The sequence below is a fragment of the Bubalus bubalis genome, chromosome 4 (genome assembly GCF_019923935.1).
Source record: "Bubalus bubalis isolate 160015118507 breed Murrah chromosome 4, NDDB_SH_1, whole genome shotgun sequence".
NCBI lineage: Eukaryota > Metazoa > Chordata > Mammalia > Artiodactyla > Bovidae > Bubalus > Bubalus bubalis.
Window position 1 is genome coordinate 138,730,760 of NC_059160.1, and position 21,620 is coordinate 138,752,379.

Below are 21,620 nucleotides of genomic sequence, written 5' to 3' on the forward strand. Positions count from 1 at the left end.
TTACATGAGTAAGAAGATATAGAAGGCTAGTTAGGGATCTACTTATTGCTAGTAACCAGTTAGCCAGCTACTATAACTACTGTAACAGTTTGTAACAGCTACTGTTACAAACTGCTGGAAAATCTAGGCAAAAGATGATGATGGCCAGGACCTAGAGTGACAATAATGGAAAAGGTGAGATGTATTGGGATTCTGGATGTATTCTAAAGGCAGCACCAAAAATATTCTGCAGATACTTTGGTTATGGGATGTGGGAGAAGGCTGTCAAGGATGACTTCCAAGGAACTGAATTACAAAGATGGAGTTGCCATTCACTGGATGGTGCGAACTCACAGCAATGCAGGTGTAAGGGGCCAGAAACAGGAGCTCAACTGCGGACAGGTTACTTTTGAGACACCCATTAGATACTGAAGGCAAACAATGAAGGGAGTGTTTCAGTGTGAGTCTGGGGTTTGGAGGAAAGGTCCAAACTAGGATATGAATGTGGGAACCATCAGCATGCAGATGGTCTATCTCCCAAGGACAAAAGTTTAGGTAGAAAAGAGGTCCAAGAACTGACTGCAGTAGAAACAAGGAAAATTAGCACAAGAGACCTCAAAGGATAGGCAAGTGAAGCAAGAGAAAAATCAGACGAGTATAATATCCTAAAAACAAAGTGAACAAAATATAATGAAAAAGAGGATGATTAGTCATGTTAAATACTAGAAATAGGTCAAGTAAGATGAGGCGTGAAAAATGACATTTGATTTAGAAAAGAGCAAGTCACTGGTGACTTTGATCATAGTAGTTTCCCTGGAATAATGAGGTTAAAAACCTGCTACAGTGGATTCAAGAGATAGTACCACTGAGGATATTATCCTCAAACTAATGATAGTATCAAAAGCCTTATAAGTCATGGGGTAAAAGATACAAAACAGACTATTTCGCAAAGCAGGGATTCCAATTTCCTTCTAATCACCAATAAGTTTCTTCATTTGCAACAGTTTCTATGTTGTTAACATTTTAGTTATTTGTATGGAATTGGTATAACTTCTCTGGTAGGTCAGATGGTAAAGAAATCCATGCAACGCAGGAGACCCTGCATGTTCAATCCGTGGTCAGAAAGGTTCCACTCCAGTATTCTTGCCTGGAGAATTCCATGGACAGAGGAGCCTGGCGGGCTACAGTCCATGGGGTTGCAAAGAGTCAGACACCCTGAGCAAGTAGTTTCTTTTACTTTTAGATACAAAATGTAACCGTTTTATAAAAGGAGAAACACAAGATACAATCAACTTTCAAATAAAAATCTTCAATAGACTCAACAAAATCAGGGTACATGAAGTGTTAATAGACACATTCTTCAGAAGCAAGTTTCTCAAGCTTGACCTTTTTCAGAGGCTCCCACAGAGCATAGCACATCACAAAAGCACTCAGAGGTTTATAGCTTCCCTGACCTCAACTCAGTTCTTCCTCATGTTTCCTTATTATTTCTGCAGAGCTTCTCAGAAACCCCTTTTCCAACAGAAAACAGCCTAGGGTATATATTGAAGACTGAAGAAGAGAGGAAGAAAAAATAAGTTTTAAAGGGTAGAAAATAGTACTGGATTTAGATTACATTGCCCCTTTTGTCCTATAATCAAAACCAACATATTTCCAAACTCTTTCATTTCCGTTGCACTAAGTGAGCAGTCAAACTTCACTGAGCCTTCATTTTCCTTCTAACATAAAAGGGCACTCTAACATGAATCATAACATTCCACATTATTTAAAAAGACAGAAATAACAAAGGTAATAGCTTATGCTCTGAAGAGATCAAGTCTTTCTTTCTATAACTCTGTGACATCAATATTATAACTAAAAAGAATCAGCAGTGTTAAGTACACTGTCCATAATTCTGAAGTATGGGAGAAGGTGGAAAGGAAAAATAGAAATCTAAAGAAACCTGGGTTTAATGTTTTATTACAATAGAAAAAATATAATTTCCATTTAGAAGATACTAAGATAAAAAAGATCTCAGGCTCCAAAATCACTGTAGACAGTGACTGCAGCCATGAAATTAAAAAGACACTTGGCTCCTTGGAAGGAAAGCTATGACAAACCTAGATAGCATATTAAAAAGCAGAGACATTACTTTGCCAAAAAAGGTCTGTATAGTAGAAGCTATGGTTTTTCTAGTAGTCAGGTACAGATGTGAGAGCTGGATCATAAAGAAGGCTGAGTGCCAAAAATGATGCTTTTGTACTGTGGGGCTGGAAAAGACAATTGAGAGTCTCTTGGACAGCAAGGAGATCAAACCAATCTTAAAGGAAATCAACCCTTGAATATTCACTGCAAAGACTGATGCTGAAGCTCCAATACTTTGGCCACTTGATGTAAACGACCCACAAACTGGAAAAGACTGATGAAGGCAAAAGAAGGGAGCAGCAGAAGATGCAATGGTTAGGTAGTATCACCGATTCAATGGACATGAATTTGAACAAATTTCAGGAGATAGTGGAGGATAGAGGAGTCTGGCGTGCTATAGTCCATGGGGTCGCAAAGAATCAGACACAACTTAGTAACTGAACAACAACGAGTTCAGAATTTTTAAATTGACTGTCCATTAATTATTCATTTTGCCAGTCGAAACTGCTTTAAAAAAAGAAAAACTTCCTCAGAACAAAGTTTAAGAAAAAGTTTTGCAAAAATCTGGATTATTTTCTCTCTTATGTAAAAAACAGCAACAAAAAAAGACTAGGCAAAAAATTAGTACCTAATGCACCTACCATCACTTGAATTCTTTCCATTTTTGAAATTAATAATGCCGGACATTTTTCTCATACATTTTTTAATTTCGCAGGTAGTTGTCTAAGTCAAGAACGTAGAAAAGTACAGCCATTTTTTGTTTAAACTGGAAATTTTGATCTACTATTTCCTAAACCCTACCAAGGTTCAAAACATCAAAAAGTTGGGGAAAAAACACATTAAAAAATAATAGTGTACATAAAGTCAGTTTTCTATTCTCCAAGTTTCAACCTTCACTATAGTAGTACTCTTAAGAAGTAAAAGTAGAACAGTTCTCTAAAATGTAATATAGGTGAGAAATCAATTGAGAATGGAGTCTACTGCAGAAGACTTTTATTTTATTAAAGATTTTTATTTTATTAAAAATAAGACCCCTATAGAGAATGTGTATATGTGTGGGTGTGTGTATATATATATGTATATACATATACATACACATTAGTAGACTGTAATTTTATGTCATAAATACAACATTTTGAAAAAGAATAGTATTAAAAAGGATTAATAACTTAGGAAATAACTTAAATACACCTTAATATTAAGAACTCTGATATGTACCTCTTTGAACAGTAAATAATTACCACCAAATTTTTTACCTGTGTTTGTGAACACAAAAATGTTACAATTTTATTTGAAAATAAACTGCTACATATATAACCTGAAAGTAAAGCTCTATAAAATAAAATTTAGATTTTTCACTGATTACAGTTATAAAATGAAAAACAGGTTAAGGAAACAAAACAGTCAACAGACTACTGAAAATTTAAGCAAAAGATTTAACATGCTTAGTAACATTATCATTTCACCCTTTCTTTGTGAGAGTCATCTTATAGATAAGCTTTACTATAACTTTGTTAAGCCCATTAATGAAAAGAACTAATAAGTAATTACATGAGCTAAAAATATACACAGGGGAAAAGAAAGGGAACATTATTTTTAATACAAAAATCATTTTGGGGGAGACAAATCAGTGACTTATAAAGGTATGTATTAATGATTCAGGTATACCCACATGCATTTAAAATATTTCAGTACATATTCATATTAAATATTTGCTCATATTGAATGACAGTGTATTTATTGAATATGCTATCTCATTCACACAACGACCTTGTGAAATGGTTAAAGCAAGTAATTATTCTTCTAAATCTTCTATTTATTACTGACATTTTACTGCTAGTTCTATCAGCTATTTAATTTCCCACTATGATTATAAATTTGTCTATTTTCTCTAACAGTTCTATTTCAGCTTTATGTACTTGAAGTCATGTCACAGGTACTTAGAAAACTAATATTGTATCTTCTTGCTGAATAAAACTCTTGTCACGGTAAAGAAAGCCTCTTCATCCCAAATAATGCTTCTTTTCTTAAACACTGTCATTAAATCATGCATGCACGCTAAGTCACTTCAGTTAAGTCTGACTCTTTGCGACCCTATGGACTATAGCCCACCAGGCTCCTCTGTCCATGGGATTCTCCAGGCAAGAATCCTAGAGTGGGTTGCCATTTCCTTCTCCAGGGGATCTTCCAGTACCAGGGATGAACCTGCATCTCTAACATCTCCTGCACTGGCAGGAGAGTTCTTTACTACTAGCTCCACCTGGAAAGCCACATCCACTATCTTTAATTAGTATCTATGTGGAAGTTTCTTTTCCCCCATCTTTTTACAACCACCTTTAGGTATTCTTTGGCTTCCCTGATAGCCCAGATGGTAAAGAATCCACATGCAATGCAGGAAACCCTGGTTCGATTCCTGGGTCGGTCAGGAAGATCCTCTGGAGAAGTGATATGCTACCCACTTCAGTATTCCTCGGCTTCCCTTGTGCCTCAGCTAGTCAAGAATCTGCCTGCAATGTGGGAGACCTGGGTTTGATCCTGGGAGGATTTCCTGGAGAAGAAAAAGGCTACCTACCCATTCCAGTATTCTAGCCTGCAGAATTCCATGGACTCCATGGGGTCGCAAAGAGTCAGACACAACTGAAAGAGTTTCACTTAAGTATTCTTATGCTTTAGATGGATTTTTTTATAGACAGCAAATCAGTGTGTTTTGTGGGTTCTCACCTCCAGGTTTGATAACCTGGAAACATTATCATTTTTTAATAGAACCATTCAGTCAATTATACTTAATAGAAACATTCAATTATACTTAATGTAATTACTGATATATCTGTGTTTACATTAAACCTCATATTTTGTGCTTTGTCTTGCCTTTCTTATGTTTGTCTCTCTTATTGCCTTCTTTTATTTTTATCATTCCAACTTTTTTCCTTCTACTAGTCTGAATAATAAGTTGTCTATTCTTTTAATGCTTACTCTAGAATAGTGTATCCAATACATCTTTCTGCAATGATGGAAATTTTCTTAGTTGTGCTGTCTAAAATCATAGCCACCAGTAAGATGTGACAACTGAGAACAGGAAATTGGCTACAGTGAATGAGGAACTGATTTTCTGTTTTATTCAATTTTAATCAACTTTAATCTGTCACACAAAGTAAGTGGCCACAATATTCAACAGCATAGCTCTACTCTTGGAATTTCCCACATCCTGGGTCTAGCTAACTCCATCCTTGTAGTGTGGTATAACATGCTTCTCTACTCTCATATGTCCTGTAAATTAGCTTATTGGATGTAGAGGTTTGAATATATTCAAATTCAGCAATTTTTAGTATAAATATTTCATCGGTTGGGCTGTATACTTCCTACTGTATCTTATCAGTAGACTTACGTGTGTTTTCCTTTTAGTGATGCTCAAGTTGATTATGTATGAGTGGGAGGAATGAAATGATATACACTTACTCCTATCTTTGTAAGTTAACTCTGGAAAGACACTTCAATTAATAAAAAAAGGCTATATAAAAGAGTGGGAGGGTAACTGAGATGATGGATACAGGGTGGGAGTATAATTATTCTAGATATATATTTTTATGTTGTTTTGGCACCTAATAAAAATAATTTTAATAAAATGGAGATTTTAGTAAAATGCAGATCAAAATATTTACATATGATATATAAAAAACAGCATTTAAAATATGAAGCTCCCTCCACGATTTTCACATACATTAAAGCTTAACTGTATCCATTGTCAGATTGCAATGAATACAATATAAAAAAGATTGAGAATCACTGGCTTTAGCAAAATATCTCAGATTTTTCTGCATGATGATCAATAAAACTTACATACCTGGACCAAATTAGTTTAATCTTTTATAGGAATATCCTCATCAGGAGTCACTTTATAATTACGTCTTTAATCTTTAATTACTAAGAAAGCTCTTGTTATAATAATCATTTTCTTTAACAACAACTGTACACTACTTAATTTTCAATGTACAAACCATCAATTATAGAATTTTTTTGTCAGGAAGTTTCTCCCTGAAGAAAAGAATTACATAACCTAATTTTTTGACCTGAGAAATCATTATGAAACAAAACTGGTAAGATCAAAGCTGTTCTAAATGAACAGTTTGAAGACTCGGTACCCTAGGATTTCCTTCTTTTCTCCTATAGCTTCTGTGCTGTGCTTAGTCACTCAGACCTTCCAGATGTACAAGCTGAATTTAGAAAAGGCAGAGGAACCAGAGATCAAATTGACAACATCCCTTGCGTCACAGAAAAAGTAAGGGGATTCCAAAAAAAAAATCTACTTCTGCATCATTGACTAAGCTAAAGCCTTTGACTGTGTGGATTACAACAAACCATGGAAAACTCTTCAAGAGAAGGGAATACCAGACGACCTTACCTTTCTCCTGAGAAACCTGTAGTCAGGTCAAGAAGCAACAGTTAGAACTGGACACAGAACAATGGAGGGGTTCAAAATTGGGAAAGAAGTATGTCAAAGCAGTATACTGTCACCCTGCTTATTCAACTTATATGAAGAATATATCATGCAAAATGCTGGGCTGGATGAATCACAAGCTGGAATCAAGACTGCCATGAGAAATACTGACAACCTCAGATGATAACAATTTAATGGCAGAAAGTGAAGAGGAACTAAAGAGCCTCTTGATAAAAGCGAGGAGATGGAAAAAGCTGGTTTAAAATTTGACATTCAAAAAATGAGTATCATGGCATCCAGTCCCATCACTCATGGCAAATAGATGGGGAATATGTGGACACAATGTCAGATTTCATTTTCTTGGGCTCCAAAATCATTGCAGATCATGACTGTAGCCATGAAATTATGACTCTTGCTGCTTGGAAGAAAAGCTATGACAAACCTAAACAGTGTAGTAAAAAGCAGAGACACCACTTTGCCAACAAAGGTTCGTACAGTCAAAGCTATGGTTCTTCCAGTAGTCATGTATATCCATGTCAGCTGGACCATAAAGACTGAGTGCCAAAAAATGGACGCTTTTGAACTGTGGTGTTGCAGAAGACTCTTTAGAGTCCCTTAGACAGCAAGGAGATCCAACCACTCAATCCTAAAGGAAATCAGTATTGAATATTCATTGGAAGGTCTGATGCTGAAGCTCCAATACTTTGGCCACCTGATGTGAAGAGCTGACTCACTGGAAAAGACCCTGATGCTAGGAAGACTGAGGGCAAAAGAAGAAGGGGGCGACAGAGGATGAGATGGTTGGCTAGCTACACTGACTTAATGGACATGAGTTTGAAAGAGTTGGACTATGAAGAAGCTGAGCGCCAAAGAATTGATGCTTTTGAACTAAGACTCTTGAGAGTCCCTTGGACTGCAAGGAGATCCAACCAGTCCATTCTGAAGGAGATCAGCCCTGGGATTTCTTTGGAAGGACTGATGCTAAAGCTGAAACTCCAGTACTTTGGCCACCTCATGGGAAGAGTTGACTCATTGGAAAAGACTCTGATGCTGGGAGGGATTGGGGGCAGGAGGAGAAGGGGACGACAGAGGATGAGATGGCTGGATGGCATCACTGACTCGATGGACGTGAGTCTGAGTGAACTCCGGGAGTTGGTGACGAACAGGGAGGCCTGGCGTGCTGCGATTCATGGGGTCACAAAGAGTCGGACACGACTGAGTGACTGAACTGAACTGAAGGGAGATAGTGAAGGACAGGGAAGCCTGGCGTGCTGCAGTTCATGGGATCGTAAAGAGTCAGACACGACTTGGGACTGAACAACATCAACAATAAAGGGAACAGGCAAAACACACACACACACACACACACACACACACACAGTTTGATCAATGTAGTTTTAAAAGTAAAGACAGACCAAAATATTAATATGGTGCTATTCAAAACATTGGAACAGTTTACCAACTTTAATTGTTCAGAGTTTCAATACCCTATCTTTCTGTACTGACTTGATGCTAAGATTCAATGTAAGGTATACACATAAAGCCATTTTGCACTAAATAGCAATGCATATAACTTTATCCATAAATTAACATAAACATATAGTCCCTTTTCAATATTCCTCTGTGTCTAAAGATGTTTTCTGAATCTTAAAGTCACTAATTTTGACAGATGAATCAGCTCCTTAGATTCTGGGAAAGATTGAGGGCAGGAAGAGAAGGGGGTGACAAAGGATGAGATGGTTGGATGGCATCACTGACTCAATGGACATGAGTTTGAGATAGTGGGAGATAGTGCAGGACAGGGAAGCCTGGTATGCTGCAGTCCATGGGGACGCAAAGAGCTGGACACGACTAAGGGACTAAACAACAAGTGATAGTCATTTTCACACCTCCCCTAGCCTCGAAAAATTCTAAACTCTATTCTACAAAGGCTGACTTAGTTTCTACTTCATGTTCTACTGTTTCTACCTTCTTTGGCATGAGACAGGAAATCTTCTAAATTTACCATGCACTTTTTAAATATAGCAAATACTAGAAGACATCTGAAATGAAGATGCTAAATTAAATTTAAAATTCAAATACCTGCCATGTGAAAGTCACTCTGTCATGTCTGATTATTTGTGACTCAATACAGGAATTCTCTAGGCCTAAATATTGGAGTGGGTAGCTGTTCCCTTGAGGCCAATACAGGAATTCTCTAGGCCAAAATACTAGAGGGGGTAGCTGTTCCCTTCTCCAGGGGATCTTCCCAACCCAGGGATCAAACCCAAGTCCTCCACATTGCAGGCGGATTCTTTACCAGCTGAGCCACAAGGGAAGCTAAAGAATACTGGAGTGGGTAGCCTATCCCTTCTCCAGCGGACGTTCCCAACCCAGGAATCGAACCGGGGTCTCCTGCACTGCAAGCAGATTCTTTACCAACTGAGCGATACCAATATAAATAATTCCATATAAATAATAAAGGGATTAAGATTTGAAACACAAAAATAAACAGGCAGCAAAGGACTGACCCTCTAATGCTAAATTAAGAAGATGGGAGGAACTAAAATAACTAAAGTCACTAAGTGACTAAAAAAAAGAACCTCCCCAAAGGATATGAAGCACGGGACTGCAAAAATCAAGAAAGCAAGTTCAGGGAGGCTATTTACCATAGCGCTGGAAGGGCGCTTTTTCCTTTTTAAGCTTTGAAAGTGTGAAGTACTATGTTCATTGAAAGAAGTCATTTTTTTACTTCTTTTAATAAATTTGAACTACAAAATATCTTCACAAAGAATTACATATAGATGATCAAAACATCCAGGTACATGAAGAAATATACCAAATTATTTTAAGTTCCAATACTGTAGCCTTTAGATATTTCTTTATTCTACTTCAATTTATTTGATCATAAAAATCCAAATCCTATGACTTCATTTTTTATTATCCAGAAGAAACGCTGCTCAAAAATTACATTATTTACATACAATTGTGGTCTCTGTAATAAGGTAACACAATAGATGTTATTATGAAGTGTTTCACTAACTCGTAAATAAAGCTATTGGGACAGATCTAAAATTTATTTCTGCTTAATAGACACTTTATTCCAAGACAGTACAGGTTTTAAAAAGAAACTATATCAACATCACAATTCTAGAACTACAGAATAGGAAAAACTCTGAACTCTAGACCAATTTCATTCACTAAATGGAATAAACGAGAAAACTGAGGCCCAAACTATAAATCAAGTGCTTAAACATTTTAAGCAATCTTTCTTTGTCATCAGTTATATATTATTATGTATACTTATACATTTAATTCCTATTTATTCAAATGAATTTCAAAATATGTTCTCCCAAGATCTATTTTGTTTGGCTGACTTGAACAAATACAGATGAAATACTACACATGAAATCCATAATCCAAACTTTTTATTAATTCCGAAGAAGCCTACTAGCCAATAAACTCCAAAAGGCAGAAATAACTATACTCACACTTTTTATTCAAAGATGTGAGCACTTATCTACCCTCCTCAAATTCTATATGACTCAGAGCTTCAACTGGCGGCATCCAGGAAACAGGTCTAGACCATGCTGCAACCTTACAATTTTAGCACCAAGTCCAACCAAACAGTAAATGAATAATAAACTGCTTCCTCTTAATGAACCAAGTATCCTATAATCAGATCAATAGGTTCTATATAAAAAGAGAAAAAAACATTTTGAGTTTACTAATGTAATTTCATAAAATAGCTAAAATACAAAATGACTACAAATTCTACATGAAAAGATTCTATCCAATTAGATAATTTCAGAGAATGGTTCAACATCTTAAGCACTTCAATATTTAGTAAGCAATAATCTTAAAGGATAAAGTATACAATCCATACCAATTTGTCAGATTAATAATTTTATATCAAACAAAACACATTTATTAAAAATCCACATTGAAAAAAATGTTTACCAGAGTATTAGGCAGAAATTAATCACTGTCAAATCTTGAAACATGAAATCAGCAGTGTTTGGTACAACCAAATTGCCACCATTAAAAAACCTGGCTAACAATGACAGAGTCGAAAAATACAACATTTATGGTATATAGTCTAAAAAGTAAAGGTTGCTATTTCTTTTTAATTTCTAAAATATTACTACTACCTCTTGCTGAGATTTCTCTTTAATAATGGCACATTTCCTGACATAAAATTTTAGGTATTTCTTATTTTAAATTACTAAGAAAACTAGGTATTTATCTTTTATATACATTTTTTTAAAGCTCTGGGATACATCTGGACACAACAGAGTAGAACATATCGCCCCTCTTGAAAAATAACACCTAAAATTATTCAAAGTCATATAACAAAAATCTAATGTCTCAACCTTAAATAACACATGAGGATGAAAAAAAGGCTGTATTTCAAATGCTTTCAAAACAAAAGAGGCAAAGAAATACTACCACGTGTATCAGTTATGGTGCTCTTGGTACTAAAGAAAAGAAACAACAACAAAAAGAAATAAAGTCATTCTTCGTAATGAAAAGTTTTCTAAGTGAAAAACTCAATAATGATATTTAGGTTTCAGAAAAACAATGTGATCAGTCATATTTTTTGGTGCCTTTTCAATACTGTTAGCCTCTATATTTCAACTTTGTCCTCAAACTGGCTTACCTTAAAATAGGAAAACAGCTGTGGCAATTCCAGACTAACACCTACACAGTACTCCTTGGCTTCATTCTGATTGGGCTTATTTAAGGTTTATACACCCATCAATGTAACCAGAGGAGTTAATTCCCTGATTGGTTTAGGAATACCATCACCTACTCTTTAGTCAAACCACAGGATAATGAATGGGGAAAGTAACCACTTAGGTACACAGTTTCACACAATAAAAAAGGAGATTCAAAATTAAGAGGAAATAATTGACAATTGAGATCGTTGGTAAGAACAAGAAATTTATGATACTCAATTTATTTCCCATTCAGTAGAACATTATCCCATGGACAGAGGAGCCTGGTGGGCTGCAGTCCACGGGGTCGCTGAGGGTCGGACACGACTGAGCGACTTCACTTTCACTTTTCACTTTCATGCATTGGAGAAGGAAATGGCAACCCACTCCAGTGTTCTTGCCTGGAGAATCCCAGGGATGGGGGAGCCTGGTGGGCTGCTGTCCATGGGGCCGCACAGAGTCGGACACGACTGAAGCGACTTAGCAGCAACTTAGCAGCAGAACATTTACTAAACACTTCGACTGTACTGTAAAGTAGAAAGAAAATATGAGTTTCAAAGATGAAGATATTCTTCACACATAACTTACAATCGCCAAAAAGTAATACATTTAACCTACAAACTTTGGAAAATGGCCTATATACTTTCAATTATGTTGAAAAATCTAGATATTTTTACTTTCAAATGCAGTATCCTCCCTATATGAAGCTAAGAGAAAGACTGGAGATCTCTTCAAGAAAATTAGAGATATCAAGGGAACATTTCATGCAAAGATGGGCACAATAAAGGACAGAAATGGTAGAGACCTAACAGAAACAGAAAATACTAAGAAGAGGTGGCAAGAATACACAGAAGAACTAAACAAAAAAGATCTTCATGACCCAGATAACACCAACGGTGTGATCACTCACTTAGAGCCAGACATCCTGGAGTCCGAAGTCAGTGGGCATTAGGAAGCATCACTGCAAACAAAGCTAGTGGAGGTGATAGAATCCCAGCTTAGCTACAAGTCCTAAAAGATGATGATGTTAAAGTGCTGCACTCAATACACCAGCAAATTTGGAAAACTCAGCAGTGGCCACAGGACTGGAAAAGATCAGATTTCATTCCAATCCCAAAGAAAGACAATGCCAAACAATGCTCAAACTACCGCACAATTGCACTCATCTCATATGCTAGCAAAGTAATGGTCAAACTTCTCCAAACGAGACTTCAACAGTACATGAACTGAGAACTTTCAAATGTTCAAGCTGGATTTAGAAAGGCAGAGGAACCAGAAATCAAATTGCCAACATCCCTTGGGTCATAGAAAAAGCAAGAGAGTTCCAGAAAAACATCTGCTTTATTGACTACGCCAAAGCCTTTGACAGAGTGGATCACAACAAACTGTGGTAAATTCTTAAAAGAGATGGGAATACCAGACCACCTTACCTCCCTCCTGAGAAACGTGTATGCAGATCAAGAAACAAAGAGTTAGAACAGGACACGGAACAACAGGCTGATTTCAAATTGGCAAAGGAGTACGTCAAGGCTGTATCTTGTCACCCTGCTTATTTAACTTATATGCAGAGCACATCATGAGAAACGCTGGGCTAGATGAAGCACAAGCTGGAATCAAGACTGCCGGAAGAAATATCAATAACCTCAGATATGCAGATGACACCACCCTTGTGGAAAAAAGTGAAGAAGAACTAAAAAGCCTTTTGATGAAAGTGAAAGAGAGTGAAAAGCTGGCAAAAAACTCAACATTCCAAAAACTAAGACCATGGCATCCGGTCCCATCACTTCATGGCAAATAGATGGGGAAACAGTGGCAATAGATGGAAATAGATGGAAACAGTGACAAGACTTTATTTTCTAGGGCTCCAAAATTACTGCATATCAAGACTGCAGCCATGAAATTAAAAGACGCTTGCTCCTTGGAAGAAAAGCTATGACCAACCTAGACAGCATATTGAAAAGCTGAGACATTACTTTGCCAACAAAGGTCCATCTAGACAAAGCTATGGTTTTTCCAGTAGTCATGTACAGATGTGAGAGTTGGACTATAAAGAAAGCTGAGCGTCAAAGAATTGATGCTTTTGAACTGTGATGTTGGAGAAGACTCTTGAGAGTCCCTTGGACAGCAAGGAGATCCAACCAGTCCATCCTAAAGGAGATCAGTCCTGAATATTCACTGAAAGACTGATGTTGAAGCTGAAACTCCAATACTTTGACCCCCTGAAGCGAAGAACTGAGTCATCAGAAAAGACCCTGATGCTGGGAAAGATCAAAGGCAGGAGGAGAAGGGGACGACAGAGTATGAGATGGTTGGAGTATGAGATGGCGTGACTGACTTGATGGGCATGAGTTTTAGCAAGCTCCAGGAGTTGGTGAAGGACAGGGAAGCCTGGTGTGCTACATCCCAATGGGTTGCAAAGAGTCGGAAACGACTGAGCGAGTGAACTGAATGATAACATTCTGTTTTAAATTAACGGCATCAAAATATGTGCCAGAATGTTGTATCACAGGTGTAAAGAGCGGAAACAAAAGTTTCTTTAATTTTACACAGAAACATACAATTCACACCATTTGTTGTTTTTTAGTCACTGTTGTGTCCCACTCTTTTACGATCCCATGGACTGTAGCCCACCAGCCTCCTCTCTCCATGGAATTTCCAAGGCAAGAATACTGGATGGGTTGCCATTTCCTTCTCCAGCGTATCCTCTCCACCCATGAACTGAACCCATGTCTTGTGCACTGACAGGCAGATTCTTCACCACTGGGCCAGGTGGGAAGCCCAATACACAGTTTAGAATAGTTTAAAAATCAATGTTTCAAGGTTATCTACTCCTCACTAAGTGACCATGAGACAATTCCCCTATGTACAAACTTAAATGTTTGGTCTGCAAAACACAGTGCTATGATTTTTGGTTCCTTCTGTGGACTGGAAAAAACCTGATACATTTGGCAGTCATAAATGTTCAACATGTATAACAAAGCAAGAAACCTTCTAAACAATGGAGCTAAAAAAAAAAATATGCTGAGGGCTCAAAATCGATTTTACTTCATCAATAACTTAGCCCTCCTGAATAAAAAGAGTTCAGATAAAGTCTTTTGTTAGTTAATATACTTGCAAAATATCCCAGATTTTTCAAAACATTTCTTAAACGTAACCAACAGAATATGTGAAATTATCCAAGCACAGCTGTGTAAAACTTCTACAAGTTTACTCATTTACTTAAGAGATCAGATAGTGATATCATTAAAACTTACAGCATAAATATTTTAGCCTCAATGGATTTGTATCAAATCATATGTTCATAATGTAAGAGGGTTTTTTTTTTGCTACCATGGTGTGTTGGGCAGAATGCCACCCCCAAAATATTCACGTCCTAATACATGAAACCTGTAACTATGTTAAACTTCCATGGCAAAAGAGAATAGAAATGGAATTAAGGTTGTTAATTAGCAGATGTGGAGATTATCCTGGACTATCTGGGTAGGCCCAATATGATCACAAGGGTACTTCAAAGTATTTAAAGGGAAACAGGAGAGTCAAGAGGGTGATGTAACTAGAGAAAAACAGAAAGATAAATTGCTGGCTTTTAAAGAGGAAGAGGATCATGAGCCAAGGAATGTGGGCTGCTTCTACAAACTAGAAAAGGAAAAGAAATCATCTCCCTTAGAGCCTCCAGAAAAGAGCAAGTTCTAATCACACATTGATTTTGGCCTACGGAAACCCGCAAGTTAGACTTGTCATCTCCAGAACCATTAAAACATAATTCATTTATATTGCTTAAATTGGGCAGGGGTCCCAACCCTGTTAGGAACCAGGAGGTATAGCAGGCTGGCCAGCATGAAGCTTCATCTGCATTTACAGCTGCTCCCCATCACTAGGAATAACGTCTGAGTTCCACCTCCTGTCAGATCAGCAACAGCATTAGATTCTCATAGGAGCACAGACCTTAATCCTAAAGTCAACACAGAATATCCTGAGATTGGCACAAAATAGAAATAAAGTGCACAATGAATGTAATGTGCTTGAATCATCCCAAAACCACCCCCACCTCACTCCCATGGAAACATTTCTACAAAACCAGTCTCTGGTGCCAAAAAAGGCTGAAGACTAGTGGTTTAAATCACCCAGGTTGTGATAACTAGTTAACAGTAGTACACGAAATTAAAGTGAAAGTTACTCAGCAGTGTCTGACTCTTTGGGACCCCATGGACTATACAGTCCATGGAATTCTCCAGGCCAAAATACTGGAGTGGGTAGCTTTACAAAACTGTATTAGTTTTGCCAAATATCAAAATGAATCTGCCACAGGTATACATGTGTTTCCCATCCTGAACCCTCCTCCCTCCTCCCTCCCCACACCATCCCTCTGGGTCGTCCCAGTGCACCAGCCCCAAGCATCCAGTATCGTGCATTGAACCTGGACTGGCAACTCGTTTCATACATGATATTATACATGTTTCAATGCCATTCTCCCAAATCTTCCCACCCTCTCCCTCTCCAACAGAGTCCATAAGACTGTTCTATACATCAGTGTCTCTTTTGCTGTCTCGTACACAGGGTTATTGTTACCATCTTTCTAAATTCCATATATATGCGTTAGTATACTGTATTGGTGTTTTTCTTTCTGGCTTACTTGGGATTTTCCCAACCCAGGGATCAAACCCAGGTCTCTCGCACTGCAGGTGGATTCTTTACCATTTGAGCCACAGAGAAAGCTCCACAGGAAACGAATGCACATGGAAATTCTTCATATGCAAGACCAAAAATAAGAGAAACTGACTAACTTTTGAAACATAGTATCCCCTAAACTTCCCTGGTGGTCCAGTGGCTAAACCTCTGTGCTCCCAAGGCAGGAAGCCTGGATTTGACCCCTGGTCAGGGACACGACTGAGCTACTTCATTTTCACTTGTCACTTTCATCCATTGGAGAAGGAAATGGCAACCCACTCCAGTGTTCTTGCCTGGAGAATCCCAGGGACAGGGGAGCCTGGTGGGCTGCCATCTATGGGGTCACACAGAGTCGGACACGACTGAAGCGACTTAGCAGCAGCAGGGAATCCCAGGGACGGGGGAGCCTGGTGGGCTGCCATCCACTGGGTCGCAGAGAGTCAGACACGACTGAAGCGACTTAGCAGCAGCAGCAGGGAACCAGATCCTACACGCTGAAACTAAAGAACCTACATGCCTTCAGTTCAGTTTAGTTGCTCAGTTGTGTCCAACTCTTTGCAACTCCATGAATCACAGCACGCCAGGCCTCCCTGTCCATCACCAACTCCCAGAGTTCACATAAACTCAATGTCCATCAAGTCGGTGATGCCATCCAGCCATCTCATCCTCTGTTGTCCCCTTCTCCTCCTGCCCCCAATCCCTCCCAGCATAAGGGTCTTTTCCAATGAGTCAACTCTTCGCATGAGGTGGCCAAAGTATTGGAATTTCAGCTTTAGCATCAGTCCTTCCAAAGAACACCTGGGACTGATCTCCTTTAGAATGGACTGGTTGGATCTCCTTGCAGTCCAAGGGACTCTCAAGAGCCTTCTCCAACACCACAGTTCAAAAGCATCAATTCTTCAGCGCTTAGCTTTCTTCACAGTCCAACTTTCACATCCATACGTGAACACTGGAAAAACCATAGCCTTGACTAGATAGACCTTTGTTGGCAAAGTAATGTCTCTGCTTTTTAATATGCTATCTAGGTTGGTCATAACTTTCCTTCCAAGGAGTAAGCATCTTTTAATTTCCTGGCTGCAATCACCATCTGCAGTGATTTTGAAGCCCAAAAAAATAAAGTCTGACACTGTTTCCCCATCTATTTCCCATGAAGTCATGGCACCAGATGCCATGATCTTCGTTTTCTGAATGTTGAGCTTTAAGCCAACTTTTTCACTCTCTTCTTTCACTTTCATCAAGAGGCTTTTGAGTTCCTCTTCACTTTCTGCCGTAAGGGTGGTGTCATCTGCATAGCTGAGGTTATTGATATTTCTCCTGGCCATCTTGATTCCAGCTTGTGCTTCTTCCAGCCCAGCGTTTCTCATGATGTACTCTGCATATAAGTTAAATAAGCAGGGTGACAATATACAGCCTTGACATAGATGTCTGGCTCTAAGTGAGTGATCACACTATTGTGATTATCTTGGTCGTGAAGATCTTTTTTTTTTTGGCCCTAGCAAAGATCAAAGATCCTGAGCGACACAACTAAGACCCAGTGCAGCCAAATGAATAAGTATTGGACTTCTCTTATGGGTCAGTTGGTAAAGAACCTGCCTGCAATGCAGGGGACCTGGTTTCGATTCCTGGGTCGAGAAGATCTCCTGAAGGAAATGGCAACCCACCCCAATATTCTTGCCTGGTTAATCCCACAGACAGAGGAGCCTGGTGGTCTACAGTCCATGGAATCAGAAGAGTTGGGCACAACTTAGTGACTAAATCATAATCATCCCCTAAACTAATTATCCTCCCAAATCATGTGCCATAAACACATGCACAGCTGAGATTACTAACAACCCTGTTAAGTTTTAAATTACATAGACATGCAATAACAAAAAACCAAAATGGCCTATTTAATAGTATTTTTCATATAACTGATCAAGCTCCTTTGGCCTTGATTCATTCTGCAGCCACAAAAATACACCATTCGAATTACATTTTGGTGATGCTAAACTGTCTCAAGTTTCATTTAACTTAGGTAACATGAATGGAAAGATTTATGAATATAATAAAGTTTGAAAATAACTCTAAATCTGTAGGTTCCAGGCTAAAAACTCAGATTATACTGTAAATTTTTTAAGACGGTTAAAGGAAAACTGTCAAAGGTTCACAGTTACAGTATAGTTCAAAACACATTTCTGAAGGAAAATTTGCACAAATGAAATGCACAGTTATTAAGTGCACAATTCAATGAGTTTTAATATATGTATGCACACATGTAATCAACAATTAAGATGCAAAACATTTCCATCATCTGAGAAAACTCTTTCCTGCTCTTTCCAGCTGATTTCCTCCATCCACATATACTTTTCATTTTTAAATACCTAATTAACCTTGCCTTTTCAAACAGTATTTGAAAACTCCCCTCTCTTTATATCATTTGAATTCTCATATAAGTTTTTAACATATTTAACTTTGATAAATTGGCTGTCACCAGTGATACTCATAATTTAAAACTATATCTTCCAATTCTCATGTATCTACTAAAAATTTGTGGAAAACAAAATATCATTTCATGTTTGTTTTGAAACCATTTAAAAATGCTAACCCATAATCTATCTTCCACATAAAATCAAGACAATTACATGTCAGAGTAAAAGGAAGAAAAATAAAATCAACACACGCTTTTTACGCAAATACACTGAACTGCCACTCTGCAGCACCCTTAAGAAATGGGTTGTTTTTTTAAAAAAGCTGATTCTGTGTTTTTTTTTTTTTCAATGAAACTAACCAACCAGAATATCCAAAATTACCTCTATTCTGCAAACATGCTTTGCGATATCAAGCCGACATTAATACAGGCAGCAAGAAACCATATCACTGATTACATTCATGAAACTGGGCTTAAGGAAAACAGACTCAAAACCTCCAACAAAAATATTAGGTATGTACACGTATAGATACTAAAGAAATTTCGGAATTGTAAACCTGCACATAACAAAAAGATAAAAGTTCCCAAATTTTAAATATTCTGTGAAAAATACCCCAGGGTATTACCAATAAACTCTGGATTACGTATTCATAAATCAATCTTTCAAACCCTATCAATGTCCTGCCTCTACTTGGCTCCTTAACTCCAACCTGTCCCCTAGTGAAAATGTTACTGGAACACTAACAGCGTATCCCGTCTCAGAATCTTGCGCATTCCTACACTACTGAAAGAAACTATTGGCAGTGTCACATGTAAGGAAAAGCAAGCAAAGAAAAAGCCACTTTAAGGTTTCGCGGGGTGTTAAACGTTTAATTTACAATATCTCGTTTCACTTAAAGTCATATAAAACCCAGGAACGGATGACTTTAAAGAACTATTCCCTTCTAAAAACAACAAAAACTATGGGGGAAAAAAAAAACCCCAAGGAAAGAAGGGAGGGAGGGAGGTAGATATTAATTTCCACGACCATCCAAACCGAAATTTTCTACTTTCTTCGTTTCCGATTAGAAAACCAAGCATCTACTGTATAAAAAAGGTTTAATCAGGACACCTGCCACTGCCAAGGCCTTTGCCTCGAAAATACGTACGAATCTCAAGACAGGCTGGAAAACCAAAGACCTCTTTTCTTTCCTCCCTCCCCTTCAAGTTTTAAATCTCCAAACCCTCTGCACTATTAAGAGTTTTGCAAACAGACGATGGTGAAGCTGGCCCCTCACCGCCACGAGCGGCCCGCCCCCACCCACACCTGCACAGGCGGCGCCGGGCTCGCAGCCCCGCCTTTCCGTGAGGTCTCCGCGGCCGCCGGGGTACCTCAGGGGAAGCCGTGGCCGAACCCCACCCGGACAGTGGCCGAACGGCCCTGGCGGGCGCCGGCAAGTCCAACCTGATCACCGCCTCCACAGGAGAAGCTACTCGTGGGGAGGTAGCGACCCCAGCAGGGTATGTGGGCAAACCCGCCCAAGAGCGCAGGAGAGGGGCGTGACCGCCAGTTGGCCCGGCTGAACCAGGTGCCAGAAGTAACCCCACAGTGTGCGGCGGCGGGACCACGAGTGGGGGTGCGGCCGCGGACTGGAGACTGAGGGGTGTTCGCGCTCTTACCGCCAGGTCGGGATTGCGGCTGTCCCTGTGTGACACCGCTCGGATAACCCCCGCTCGCCAGCCCCGCCAGCAGCGTCCGCTCTCCCCGCGCTCCAGCCGCGCCTCTTCGCCAAGCGCCAGGCAAAGGAACCGCTTCCCCACCAGCTCCGGCCGCGTCTCCACCGCCATAGCCGTCACTGCCAAAGCAGCCGCCGCCTCCTCGGCTGCCAGGGAATCAACGAAACTCCGCTCCTACCGGCTGTCCATGCTGAAGACAGCGGACCCGGGAAAGGCGGCGGCCCCGAGAGCGAGCGCAGACTCGGGGGCGCACCGGACGCTCTGCCCAGAAGGGCACAGCGACCTCAGTCACTCAGTCGTCAACACTGCCCTGGACTCTCCGACCTGCAGCCTCTAGCTACGGTTCCACAAATGAAAAAAAGAAATTAACAAATTTCCACACGCCGTCTGAGACCCCGATGCAGCTCCTGCCGCTGCCGCCACCGCGCCGCGGCCAGTACTACTCCGCCTCCCCATCCACTAGCGTAGTTGCGAGCGCGCCGCGCGTCTCCTTCCGCCGGCGCGGGCTGGGGGAGGGAGCCGCGAGAGAGGGTCGGAGGAACCACCGCAGACGGAAAGTAGTGCCCGACGCGGCGGCTGCGGGACCAGACTGGATTTAAAAAAAACAGGAGGGGCGGGAGAAGGGAATGTAGTCCTTCAGAAACATAGTGTTTGGGGTCCAACTCTCTACTCGTCGCTCCCTGAGAAGTGGGGGGTTGGGGTGGGGGGGTTGAGTGAGGTGAAAGTGAAGTGTGCTGGTTCCACTCTGGGTCGCAAAACAAACTCTAGATTAACAGCCGCATCTCCAGAGTGATCCCCCCCCCCCCCCAGAACAAATGGCGCCCTGCAGTCTGAGTTAGCCTGAATTCTGCCTGAATTAGCAGTCCCGCAGTCCCAGCAGCAACGCAGAGCAGCACTTTCAACTGAAAACTAAGCCCACAGTACTCAGTCAGTGCAGAAACAAAGTACACGTCTTTAAATGAAAATGAAGAAAACACTGTCATCCTTTTATATTTCCTGTTTGGGGCGACACTCACTACACGTTCAATGGTGTCCAACTCTGCGACCCTATGGGCTATACAATGGAATTCTCCAGACCAGAATCCTGGAGTGGGCAGCCTCTCCCTTCTCCACGAGATCTTCCCAACCCAAGGATCGAACCCAGGTTTCCCACATTGCAGGTGGATTCTTTACCAGCTGAGCCACAAGGGAAGCCCTAACACTCAATACGGGTTTGGGCTATTCAGAGATTTACACCTCGCTACTGCTTTGTTTTAAGAAAGCCAAACACTCGGTTGAGGGCTTTTGTCAACATTCTTAAAATTCAAGAACAGTTTCTCCATACATTTGAGTACTTTCAATACTAGTACATACCCCAAACTCGTTGGTCTGACAATAAAAACGGTTTGGAAAGGCCCCGGATTCAAAGTTGTTAGAAAAATATCGTGGAAAGAAAAGGGTTTTAGCCAATCATAGTTCAGGAAAATAAATTATGTTTACTTCCCGTCCAATCACAACAGGACGCTGTAACCCATCCAGCACACATCTCCAACTTGGAACAATTACTCCTTTGATCTCACCGTTGAATTCTAAATCAAGCATCCATACTGATGTC

General features: G+C 39.7%; 1 protein-coding gene across 5 annotated transcripts in view; it reads right to left on the minus strand.

Moving 5' to 3' along the window:
• JMJD1C (jumonji domain containing 1C) overlaps positions 1-21,620 on the minus strand; it is a 317,595-nt gene that overhangs the window by 250,432 nt on the left and 45,543 nt on the right. The window contains exon 1 of one of the 5 annotated variants that reach the window (XM_006054761.4): positions 19,970-20,560. The exons of 1 other annotated variant lie outside the window; for it this stretch is intronic. In XM_006054761.4, the coding sequence (XP_006054823.4) occupies positions 19,970-20,137 (168 nt within the window). In that variant the 5' untranslated portion in view covers positions 20,138-20,560. Of the gene's footprint in view, positions 1-19,969; positions 20,564-21,620 lie in introns of those variants that run through there. 3 more of the 5 variants (XM_006054759.4, XM_025285109.3, XM_044942164.2) reach the window with 3 other exon arrangements.